General features: G+C 41.6%; 1 protein-coding gene across 1 annotated transcript in view; it reads right to left on the reverse strand.

Moving 5' to 3' along the window:
- Positions 1 to 13,053, reverse strand: part of asz1 (ankyrin repeat, SAM and basic leucine zipper domain containing 1) — a 40,468-nt gene extending 27,415 nt beyond the window's left edge. The window contains exons 1-4 of the mRNA XM_050072973.1: positions 12,926 to 13,053; positions 9,485 to 9,587; positions 8,802 to 8,924; positions 3,176 to 3,287 (exon numbers count right to left, since the gene is read on the reverse strand). Of these exons, the coding sequence (XP_049928930.1) occupies positions 3,176 to 3,287; positions 8,802 to 8,924; positions 9,485 to 9,587; positions 12,926 to 13,033 (446 nt within the window). The 5' untranslated portion in view covers positions 13,034 to 13,053. The remainder of the gene's footprint in view (positions 1 to 3,175; positions 3,288 to 8,801; positions 8,925 to 9,484; positions 9,588 to 12,925) is intronic.
- Between the last annotated feature and the right edge of the window lie 27 nt (positions 13,054 to 13,080).

Here is a 13,080-nt window from a genome sequence, read left to right on the forward strand (position 1 = left end):
GAGCAGCGTGTTTGTCTGTGCGTAACAGCAGTCTGTTGGTTATTTACACACTGTCCATTTCAATAACTTTGTCAGCTGACAAACTGCACCGGGCTCGGGGTCAGGTTTGGTCAGGAAAATGCGGCCCGAGCCGCTCTAGCGTGCTCACCTGTGTGTGTGGCGGAACTCCGCCGTGCGCGATACAGAGAGCAGAGGAGAATTGTTAACGCGTGACCATGTAGAGACAGAAATGACACGATGACATAACACCATAAATAGTATATTGTTATGTTATTATATGAAGCGTCCGTCGCGCAAAATAATATCAATGGGGGCTGTGGGCAGGACATTGTTACGTGTGCCTGTGACTTCAGGCACAGAGACCGCTGCATCAGAGCCGAAGGAGCACGTTTTAAAATACATTTATTTTATCAATTAGTTATTAACTTTTACTATTTTTAGCAACTTGCCCGATCGGGTAAGTGAGTTATTAGTTTACATGCCCGACCTTGAGTTTTACTTGCCCCGGGCAATCGGGCAATCCTTATTGTTGAGCTTTTACTTGCCCCGGGCAATCGGGCAATCCTTATTGTTGAGCCCTGCTGGAGAAGAATGTCCCAGCATTAATGGAACTACGTTCCACACAGACGGGTACAATGAAGGTGAAAAAACTGGGACACATGGAGGCAATGAGACCCCACATGGTGCTCCGACAGGACTTTGAAAGATGACAGAGAATGCTTGTTTACACTTCAACGGAGGGATGAGCAGCTGGTGTTAATCATTGGTTTGATATTCAGACGTAAGAGGCGATGAGGAGGAGGAGGTGGTTTATCCTCTGCACCCACATGAACCTCATAGTCTTCTGTTGCTCTGGATGTTTTGGGGCTGTCGGCCCCTCCTCCTTACCATCTCCCCTCATCTGCATCCTCCTGCATCTTATTACCTTGCTTCAAATATTTTGTCTGGGAAGGAACCAATCAATTTCCCAACGCTACACCATGTCCATGTGTGTCATCAGGGTTTTTTAAGCGGTGTGTATCGTGCCTGTAATGGCATACTGGCAGTGACAGAGTGGCAGGGGATTAGGGAAAGCTAAACAAGAAAGCCACTGGGGGCTGCATCGTCCCTTTGACACGACAAAAATCCACAGATGGTAACAGTAAAAGTGCTTCAAGAATGACCTCCCTTTATTCTTTTTCACCAGATGGAATGTTTCGTGCTCCTCACCAGGACAGGGGGGCAGATTTTATATCTGCTGGCTGCAATGGCTGATGGATCCTAAACTCTGAAAGTACCAACTGATACAGTGAAATAATGTGTTGTAGGGCAAATTACATCGCCAGCATTTCTTTAAGTGTCTCTGAAGTGTCATTTCACAGAAAAACCCAGGGACGTGTGTGTGACCTCTTATGTACTCTACATGAAAGCTATCTTTTGGGCTCAGTAGTGTTGATGACATTTGTTACAATGCTGTCAGCCCTAGAGTGGTCTCCTTTGGTCTGAATCAGGGACTAATGTTGTTCCAAAGTTGTATAATTGCCTAGAGTTGGTTGGTGTTCTCATGGCAGCATTTACAAGAGGACCAGATCAAATGCCTTGTGTGAGAAAGCTGCTCTTGATTGGTCAGAATTCCCATTAGGGGAAAATCCAGGAAGTAAAGCAAACGTTGAAGAAGAGTACACTTGCAAGATAAATGTGACACTTTCTAATGTCACAATGGAGGGACAACTACGCAGGTTGATTTTAGTGCTGCTCATCGTGGACTATATTGCTGTCATTGTTCATTTTAGTCAAACCATACAGTTTGAAAACGAGGCGCGGCTCCAACTAGAAAACAATGTTTTGATGCATTGGATGTGCTGAATGTGCATATTAAGGCAGTACAGGAGGAGGTGCACATTAATAATCCTCCAGGACTGTAACATGCTCATGTTTAACCCAAACAATGTCACATGTGACTGCAGTTGCTTCACATCCAGGTCGGAACACCCTCTCACCACAAACAAACCACACACTCAGTCCATTTGTTTTGGTGCACACCTGAGTGCGATTGCTGTGTTCACACCTGTCCAAACGACTGCACTGAGGGGGCAAACAAACTTGAGTTTGATTGAACTGAACCAAACAGGGCAGGTGTGAAAGCACCCTTGCATTAGTCAGTCTGGTTGAGTGAATGTAGTCTACTACTGGCTGCTGTCTTTTCAGCACCCCACTATCGATATGCTGATTAATGGACAGCTGAAGCACATTTAATTTTGTCCAGGTTGAACAACATGTTTCTTTGAATTGGTCTGGAAGAGGCATGCAGTCTGCTTACAGCTGTTGAAACAGGTGACGGAGGATGAATCCATTTTAGGATGTTGCAAAGAAAAGGTCTGAGCTCGACTGAAGGTGTCACCTGACACTGTTGCCTGTTTCAACAGGGAATCAGCTTGTAGTGAAGTCCGCTGGTCAAGTCAAAATGACCGCAGACGGTGTGTTCGCTTGCTGCAGCAGGTGCTCCAACCCCGCCGAGCCCTCTGTTTCCGTCCCCACATTGTGCCAGTGTCAGACGGTGGGTCACTGCTGCTGCTGAATGTATGTGCTTATGCTTAAAAGACTGTGGTTAAGTGTGGACTAGGCGATGTACAGGTCAAAAGACCTCTAAACATCCAGGGTAAAATTATTATGTTTCATTGTGTAACAGGTCCTAACTGTGTGTTGAAATGTAATCACTGAAATGCTGTGGATACCAGTGTTCTATGAACACCTAAGGATATTTTACATTTCAACAAAATTGAACCTGGTTCTTCTGACCTACAAATTACCAGATCCATGCTTACTGGACTGCATCCAAGCCTCTGAAATCCTCCTGCCCACCCCCCCTACACTCACTGTTTGTTTGTCTGCCTGTCTGATACCCGTCTGTACATGCACATGCCATAACAGGACATTCCAAACAAAACACACAAATATACACACACTGTATGGAGCGCTGTGGTGCATAATGTTACCACATGGCAGCTGAACATAACGAGAACCATCAAAGGGAATCTGATCCAGCGCCTCTGCTTTTTCTCTTCTCTGTTCAAGTCAAGTCTAAAGTGTTTTTATTTGGCCTACATCAATAGGGGTGTGACAGTGCGCACTGTGCTGAAAATCCTATAAACACTGTGACCTGAAACACATCTGTACCGCCACCCCCCCTCCTCACCTGTCCACCATGTTAGGATCAGCATTTCTGGACAGCAAGATCTCCACACAACGAGCAATTTTGTCTTCACTGGCAGATGCTGTGCAGCTGGCCATGAGCACCGTCCAATTATCTGTAGACAAGAACACATCAGTGTAAAGGTTCATTATCACGATCTTAAAACTCTGTTTTTAACTGAAAAAGTTAATTGGAAATACTTCATAAAACTGTAACACGCTGGCAACAATTCAAGAATTTTTCCTTCACTGAGAAATTCTCTATCTGTCCTCCACCCAGCCCAAAACCTCTGCGAGTTATAGGTTTTGTTTTCTGCTCTCTCCTGCGTTGGCACAGTGCAACTAGCACCAGGCATACATACCATAATATCTGCTATGATGGGGTATGTGATGCCTCCGTGCCAACAACAGCCGTGGCCAGAGGTAATATGTTTTCAGGTTGTCCGTACGTCCGTCCATTCTTGTGAACGTGATATCTTAATAATACCTTGAAGGAATTTCTTCGAATTTGGCACAAACATTCACTTGGACTCAATCATTTGTTTTTGGTGGTCATAGGTCAAAGGTCATGTTTACTGTGACCTTGTCTGTCTCATTTTTGTGAATGCGATATCTCAAGAACGCCTTGAAGGAATTCCCTCAAATTTGAATTGAATTGAAATTAGAATTTTGTGGTCAAAGGTCAAGGTCACTGTGATCTCACAATACATGTTTTTGCCCGTAACTCCAGAATTCTTGTGCTAATTATGACAAAAAATTTAAGACTAATGTTTAACAGGACATAATGATGAAGTGATGACATTTTATATCCAAAAGGTCAAAGGTCAGCTTGACTGTGACATCATCATGTTTTAACGTCATATCTCAGGAACAGAAGGGGAGACATTTGGTCAGATACTGAATTGGTGACTCTAATCTTGAAACTGATTGTATAGATCTTCTGTGTGTGAAGCATCCATGTTTTCACAGACATGGATGGAGACTGTCAGAGACACTGGACTGGTGCATGGAGGCATACAACCGTGGGGCGGTAACTCTAGTTGTAGATAGTGGAAGAAACCTCCAGGGTCCATTATACTTCCAAAAACTGCACACTCTACCATGTTTGCTGTCAAAACTTTTACTATGCTAATGCTACCTCTGCCCTCCGTACTGACAGGCAGCTCTGTGCTGGAGGTTTCAGGTTTCTTTGCTGGTGCTCTGTTGAAGTCTGTTCCCGTCAATATGCGTTTTCCGTATTTGACAACATTTGACTTTCATATCAGTGACTTTCGTAACTTAGCTTGTTCTGTGATCATCGCCCCCTTCAGTAGAGGAGTGCGAAAAAAGCTCTGCAGTGACAAATGTTTAACACAGACATGTTAGTATAGTAAAGGTCAGACATTTTAGGGAACATAAATCGAAGAAAAGCACATTTTGAGCAGAGGGGGGACTTTAAAAGTAGAAGTAGCATGCCTTTTATTGAAGGGTTTCTTTTGGGCTACTGTACCTCTGTGTAGCTCCAAACTTTTTGTCTAAATGGACGAGTGTTATTCACTGTTCAATCTCATATTTGTTTTTGGAGCGTAATGATTTAGTTTGGTTACTGTAGTTGCCTCATGGAAACAAATTTAAAGGTAGATCTTCATTATCTGTTATAGTAATTAAACTATTTAGCAAAACACAATTAAGTTTAGGTTTATTTATAAGTTTATTTACTTTTATTAATCCCCCTGAGGGAAGGAAGGGTGCTTTAAATTCATCACAATGATGTCATACATCATGCTGTAATAAGGAAAGAAAGTATCTGGCTGATAACCCCGGGATGGAGATGGATAGTCGTTTATCTGGCATCAGGAAGTGTGGCGGCCTTTATGGGACCGAGTGACTTCAGAGGAGTTGCTTCCTTATCTCGTCCTGATAAGACCGGTCCCATGGCAATGCGTTCAATTCCTGTTTTGTTCCGCCAATGTCTCAGTCTCCAACCTGTGTGTATCACAGTATCTAAGTGTGTGTGTGTGTGTGTGTGTGCATGCATACCTGGGCCTCATACATCTGTATGTGGGTTCCTTTTTCTTTGTGGCTGTGCATGTTTGGCTCTATAGCTGTGTGCAAGTGTGTGTGTTTATATTATGTGTGTGTGGGTGTAAACCAGACTGCCTGGTTTGCGTCTGCAGAGGACTGGAGTAAATAAATCTGTGGCCTGAGAATTGGTGAGAGGCTATGACAGCAGCATGGTGACCGTTATCAATCACTCCAGCATTCCTCTGTTCGGCCTCGCTGCTTTCACAAACGCCATCAGGACGTGACCACACGTCATCCGTCTGTATAATTACTTCCTTCACCTGCCTAAAGCATCAGACGCCAGGAGCATGTGAAATTTGTTGTGTACACAGTTAAACTCAACATTCTGGACTGAGCATTAATTGACATCAGATATTAGGAGCATGTGGTTCCAAATTTGGGTCTGGGGACATCCAGGGGCTATGAAAGGGTTTCTAATGGATCGCCAGAAAAATAAAGAATGCAGCGTTCTCAAAATAACTAATAGTAGTAACAGAAATGCAGAACAAGAATAAACTGATCAGAAGTTTAACTTTCACTGCTGTTATCCAAACTTTAACATGAGTCATTGAAGGGTCTCATCCTGATTTCACTGTAAACAGAGGATGACACAGCAGAGAGTAACTACAACTAAAATCTGTTTTCTTTCCTTTTGCAATTGAAAAACAAGCCAGATAAACTCAAAAAGACACATTACTGCAGGTTGGACTGCAACTAACGATTACTGACATTATCCATTAATCTTTTTATTCTTTTGTTAAATAACTGAAAACTCGCTTCGTCTGTAACGTGTCACAAAATAGTGAAAACATGTCCATCACATAGTCCCAGGGTACAAAGTGACATCTTTACATTGCCCATTTTATCTAACCTGCAGTCCAAAGCCCAAACATTTTCATTTACATTCATATAAAACAGAGAAATGCAACAAATCCTCATATTTGAAAACCTGGAATCAGCAAATGTTTGACATATAAACATTTAATTTACCATCAAGATAGTTGTAAATTAACTGATTAATCAACTAATTGTTTGTGCACTGGAAGTGTTTGACGTTTTTAAAACACCTACTGTTTTATATGGCTGGACACTCACCAAAAGGATTAAAAGAAGCATCACACTGCTTTCTCCAACCTTGTTCAAATTTTGTAGCGTCAAATGAGTGACCCGCAACCAAAGTCAGCGAGGCAGAGAGGACAGGGTTTCCCACACTTTCATTTATTTGCTGCGGGCCACCATGAGCAAAAGATCTGCCACCATGAATCCATTTTCAATTTTTAGAGCTAGACCGCTCATTGGGATCACTAAGGGAATCTATAACATTCGGTTATTCATTGCACCATACTCTCTGAGAGCAGAGCATATTCTGGGCACTGACATCAGGTGCATTGAAAGAGAACTTAACCGTTCACTCTGCTGGGTCTAAAAGTTTGCAATCGGTCCAGCAGCTGCTCCTCTTATTCATTGATCTGATGTGATCAGCTTTGAACGGATTAGCAAACTTTCTGTTACCAGTGTTACACAGGATAGACAAGGAGAGGGCCACAAAAACCTTTTTACCAAAAAATAAACACAGTGGAGTCGTCATTCAACCACCATATTCCCCTCTTCAGTTTGGACACTGTGCATTACTGAACTAACCATTAGCTAACAACAAAACATTTAATGTTTCTGGGGGATCTGTAACTGCATGTTCCCAACAGGATTCATGGTTTTATGTGTGTATAACTGCAGACTTCTTAACACGGAAGAGTTCTCCCCCCGTGCTTATTTTACCCAGCCTGACCTCAATCCAACAGATGCCTTCAATTTCTCCTGCTTTGGGACGAGGGTGCAGTGTGCATGAACTAAAAACAACTCAAAGGATCCGCAGTGTGTTTCTGCAAGAGTTCCTCTTTGGCGTCATCACCATTAAGTAATGTCAGATGAAGCGTATTGGTGCAAAGGCCCGATTGGTCCCCTGGTCTTTGGCTGCGTAGCAGGTGAGGAAATTAAAAAAAGGTGCCACAGGGAGGGACAGCTCGACACCAACGCAACAGGGACCGTCAGGAGGATTAGGTATGGCTGTTTGATATCAAGCCTGGAAGACAGAAATGCGGTGGTGTTGCCTAATCAAACTATCTGCCCTCGTTTGTTCTCCTGAGGAGCTGTGAGTGAAGGATCACAGAAATCAGTCCAGCCTACACCTGCCTGTCATGATATCAACTGACAATCTGAAATAGAGTGTATCTGAGTCGTTTCTGTTTTTATCTCTGGCACCAGGAGGGAAGTTTAAACTATACTTCAGTTCAGTTTAATTCCGCATCTGGAGTTTTTAGTTTGGAGTGACCTGTTGCCAAGGTGTCTGATAGCTGTAAAACATTGGAGTGATACTTGTCTACCTTCTCTAAGATATGTTTTGTATTTTCTGACACAATTTTTAAGGTCTGGTTTCACGTTGTCACAATTGTTCATTTTTCAGGTTTTGTTTTATATTTGCTTTACTTTCCAGTCTGCCCTCAAATGCCAAAGGAAGAGGAGGAACGCCTACCAGTGCTGTAAAACAGCAAAAAGATGCAGAAGAAGGTGACGTGCAGTTACAGCGACAGCTGCACCTTAACTCATCAAAAAGAAAAGCACTTTTCCCCCTTAGGCCAGTGTATTTTATCTAATTCTTTGCAATGGGAGCGCCACGTATTTACTAGGGCTGTCAAAAGCACCATGAAATTGAGTTTGATTATTCTCAAATTAATTTAGTGGAGTTCGAATAATATTCAAATTTATTATTATTATTTTTTATATTTTTTTTTTTGCCTACAAAAAAACCCACAAAAAATAAGATGCTTGTTGCTGGCGCAATATGAACTTGGATGAAAACACCCGTTCTGACCTCACTGAAGTGCCAGGTATGACCAACTTCTGCCTCGCGATCTGAGCAATGTTTGGATAGTTCAGTGCGTAGTTCAGTTGGTCGGCTCGTAGTGGTGTCTCATTCTGGTAATGTTTCATCTCTTCTTCAAAAAGGGTAGGCAGGGAGGCAGCAGGTGCAACACTCTCCCTGTATGTCTCCCCGAACAGGTCACACATCGCGGACAGCGCAGTGGATGGTGTTGGCGCAGCGGGCTCCTCCGTCGGCGCCTCTCCCTCCGTCGCTGCGTCCCTCTCTGGCCCGGCTTGTGCATTATTACATTATTAATAGTATTGATTAATTATTAATGATATTCGAATTATCAAATTTAGGTTTGAACTTATAAAAAATATATATATTCGAATATATTTCGAACTTCAATTTTTTTTTGACAGCCTTAGTATTCACTCTATGTTACAAATGCCAATAGCATGATGAAGCACGTTTGGCGTTTCTTTTTCATGTCACTGAGAGTTGAAAAATGTTTAACTTTGGGTGTAACACTGCGCTTGTCCCTGTTACTATCTGTCCAGCACAGTGGACTAGGGGCAGGACAAATATCACGAAGACCAATTGCCACATCTTCCATGTACAAGTGCTGAACAACAACAGAGGAGAAATATGTTCACATACTGTAGGCTACATATTAATATATGTTTCTTCCCCCGAAAAAATCTCATATTGGTCACATTGGTCTGACCTTTGCTGAAGTTGGCACTGGCTCCTCTGTCCAGTAGCAGTTTGGTCAGGTCGTAATCAGCCACATTGACAGCACACATCAGAGGAGTCCATTCAAAGCCGAGCCTGGTCTCCACGTCCATGCCTGTCCACACCAAACGGATCAGATTAAGTCAGGCAATGAAATTATTATATTAAAAAAAGGTTTATCTGTGCCTAATGCCCTGCAGCACACACACATGCACAAAATAAGATTTAATCAAATTTTCTTAGTTATATAAAAACATATACTTTTATTTCAGTTAATTTGGTTTGACATTTAAGTTATATATCCATCCATATTCAAGCATGAAGATGTCAGGTTAAATTACTGTGAAGGAAGGCACACTATCTATTCATGACTCACATGACAGATCTGGATCACTCGTGAATTTGGGACATGATGAAGAGGAAATTCTAATTCACAGAAAATTAGCGAATGCCTCAAATTCTCGTTAACAGTTGGTACATGCCACACAAGAACAAATTCGTTCGTAGAAGTGGTTCTCGTGTGAGACCTGACATCTTTGAATTGCTATTTAAAGCTAACCATGAAGCTGCTACAGATAAAGCAATACTAGTGATAAAAAACAATGATCGCACGTGCCCACACAGTCAAGAAATGAAGTGCTAAAGCGTCACACAGAAAATGAAGAGAGTACTTGCCTTTGTCCAACAGCTGTTCGACAGTCTGAGTGTCTCCTTTACTGATGGCTCTTTTCAACCTCGACACATCATCTTGTACATGTGGTACATCATCATCCTGATCCTGTGACAGTGGCGAAGGATCCAAATTAATTCATAAAAAAAAACACTCCAGGAGAGAAAGAAAATAAAAACCTATAAACACCTCCAAGTTGAGGTTTGCCATGTGAAAACTGTACTAACTGCATGTGTGAGATACAACATTACAAAAATATATTGTAATAATGAGCAAAATGGCGTCATGTGTGAATAATGTGTGTATTTACTGTATTCTATTTTATGTCAACTGTGTCTGAGTACTATGAAAAGCACTCTATAAATAAAAAGTATTATAATTATTTTATTATTATGATGATGTCTTCAAATTGCTTGTTTTGTCCAACACTCCAAAACCCAAATATATTCAGATTACAATCATATCTGACAATGAAAAGCTGTAAATACATGCATTTGAGAAGCTGAAAGTAGATCATTTATGGCATTTTTGCTCTAAAAATGTTACTATAGAAGACTAAAGTAGACTTTAGTTAACTGCATATGTGGAACATTAACAGCCGAATTTACTGAGGACAAAGCAAGACATTTTACTACATTGAAAACTTTATTTTTTGTTTTCCAAGATCTTCCTGAGGCTGTTTCATTACTTGCACGATTTAGTTTTTCATACTTCCAGCTGTGAGGCTGTGATCAGCTCCTCTATTTCTGTTGTGCATTGCTCTCCCCCATACCGAGAAGTTCATTTATCAATTTACAATTACTATAACGTTACAGAATAGAATTAGGATGCAGCGTTAGATTTAGCAAATAAGTCACAAGCATGGAAATAAATCAGACAGAATGGAAACCCGTGTAGGGAGTTTATTTTATGATTGTTTAGCTGGCTCTAAATTCTGATTCATCCACGTTCAGATATAGCTGGATACCAGATGTAGCAAGTTGAACAATTAGGATCATTTATTTAGTGTTAAGATGTTTAAGTGATAGTTTGGATTTTTTGAAGTGGGGTTCTATGAGGTAATTATCCATGGTCAGTGTATTACACAGTAGATGTCAGTTGGCATGCCCCTAGTTTGGAGAAGCAGGCTAAGCAATGTGCTGCTGTGGACAGGGGTCAACAACAAAACATATTTTAGACACGTAAAAAAAAAAAAAAAAATCACACTTAGGGAATGCTATATCCAAAGTATTTTCACCACTTTATCTTTCAGTCAGACAGCCCGTTCTGGTGGGGAAGCTGCAATCGGCTGCACTTCCCCATCAATGCTCATCAAAGCCACCAGACTCCACTGACAAAAACAGTAATTTTAGCTCACTGAACACAGGAGCTGCTGGTCTACTGCTGCTTCAATCAGTTAATTAATTTGTGTTACTGTGTGACTTTGGTTAATCCAATCTAACCCTCTTCAGTGCCAAAGTCACACAAAAGCATAAACAAAAGAACCGATCAAGGCAGCAGTAGACCAGCAGCTCCTGTGTTCAGCTATGTTAAATCACTATTTTTCTCAATGGAGTCTGGCTTTGAAGAGAGCAACGTAACGGCTTCACTTTCTCGTTGGAAATCACTGTCTGACAGCAAGGTAAAGCAGTGACATAATTCTTTGTATTAAACTCATAATGGTTTTTTTAAGGTGGCTAAAATCCGTTTTGTTGCTGCCTTCATCCACAGTAGAACATTTCTTAGCTTCCATGCTTCTCCAAACAGTGGGCGTGTCAACTGACATCTCCTGTAGGTAACACACTAGTGGGGTTTCCATCCACCTATTTTTATTCGCATTTTCAAAAATTGCGAAATGTGTGAGATATGTGTGGGGGGGGGGAACGAAGAAACTGAAATTTGTCTTCAATTAATAAAAGAAGCGAACATTAATACCAAACTAGACGGAAAACAGCAAAGAAACGCGACCATGTATCAAGAGCTACAGAAGCAAATGATGGATAAAGGCTTTGACAAACAATGGCAAATACTAAGAAGCAAGTGGAAGAGTTTGAAACAACGCTACATGGCTGAGAGGCGTCGGATGGCTACCAGCGGTGAGGGAGGGAAAGCTAAAACCAACTTCAGGTATTTTGAGCTAATGGACAAAATTCTGGGCCAAAGATCTCTGGTTACATCTATCAACTCTTCGATCAACAGCTCAGGTAAGGTAACAATAGTATAACGTTAGAGGATGAAAGGGTGACTGACTTAAGTTAGCGACCAGCATGCTAGTAGTCCCATTTGTGATTCGCAGATCGCTGAATGAATGGATAAAACGGCAAACTGCTTGAAATACAAACTCTAAAACACTCAGCAACGCCAGTAAAACCATTGTTTTCCTATGATACGGCGCGTCTGACCGGCGTTCAAGCGTCTTTTTAGACAGGCGTTTTCCTGGCGTCTTTTTAGACACGCGTTTTTGTAGACGCTTCTTTTGCGCATCGACGCTGAAAAGTTAAAATATTTTCAACTTTTTTAAGCGTCAGACGCCAGTAGCTACCGCGCATTGAATAAGCGCTTCCAGCGTTTCAAGCGTCTTTGAAGCGTCCCTAGTGTCTCATTTCTGTGTGATCACCCCCTTACTGGTAGTTTTAAATCCACTGACAACAAAACATATTGTAATACCTTTATTTCATTAGATAAAAAAGACAAAACGCTAACCAGAGTTCTCCCAAGAACCGACAGGTTTATCAGGAATCTGTCCATGGTCAGTTGTTGAGTGTCAGTTGGTCAGTTGTTGAGTATCAGTTGGTCAGTTGTTGAGTGTCAGTTGAGTGTGTTGTTGTTTACAGTGGGCATAAGACGCTCTTTTATGACGTCATCTCATGGCGCACTCTTCTTCTAGGGGGGTGTTTTTATTTTGTTTATTTTTCACGAGAAGGACCATCTACTGCTCTTCTCTTAAATTCGCATTTTCTTTTGCGCATTTTCACAAAATTCGCTCAAAAATTTCGATACATTTGGATGGAAACCCCACTACTGTCTATGGATAAGTACCTCACAACTATCCCTTTAATTTAGCACTTTGTAGAGCTCATAGTATAATTTAAGTTAAATAAAATATGAGGCTTCTTCTTAAATTCACTTTAACTTGTGCTCTACTTTGAGCCAACACAGATGGTGAAAGGTGAAAAAGAGCGGCAGAGCAGCGTTAAGCTGGTGCAATGTCCCAGTTACCTTCTTACCATGGTCACTATAACTACATGTATGTACCCAAATTACACTGCTTGGTCCCGACTAGTTTGTGTCAGCATATTGTTGTTTGTTCTCCTGATTATATTTTGCCACAAAACAAGCAATAAAGCTGCGTGTTAGCCTCCTATATAAAACAGAAACTGAAGCTAACTTAAGGTTTGTTAGCAGCTAATGTTAGCTAGTGAGCGCTTCCAGTAGCATTAGCCGCTTTGAGAAAAGTTCATTCTCACCTTGACACGAGAGGACTTTTTATCCGAAGTACATCCGATGTCCCAGTCGTCATTGCTGGCGTCGCTTTCATCTCCAGCTGGGAAGGCGTTTTCCATGAAGCTGCCCATAGCTAACACTGTAGCCGCTAGCTAACCTGACATTACCGTTACCTTCA

The sequence above is a fragment of the Epinephelus moara genome, chromosome 20 (genome assembly GCF_006386435.1).
Source record: "Epinephelus moara isolate mb chromosome 20, YSFRI_EMoa_1.0, whole genome shotgun sequence".
Lineage (NCBI taxonomy): Eukaryota > Metazoa > Chordata > Actinopteri > Perciformes > Serranidae > Epinephelus > Epinephelus moara.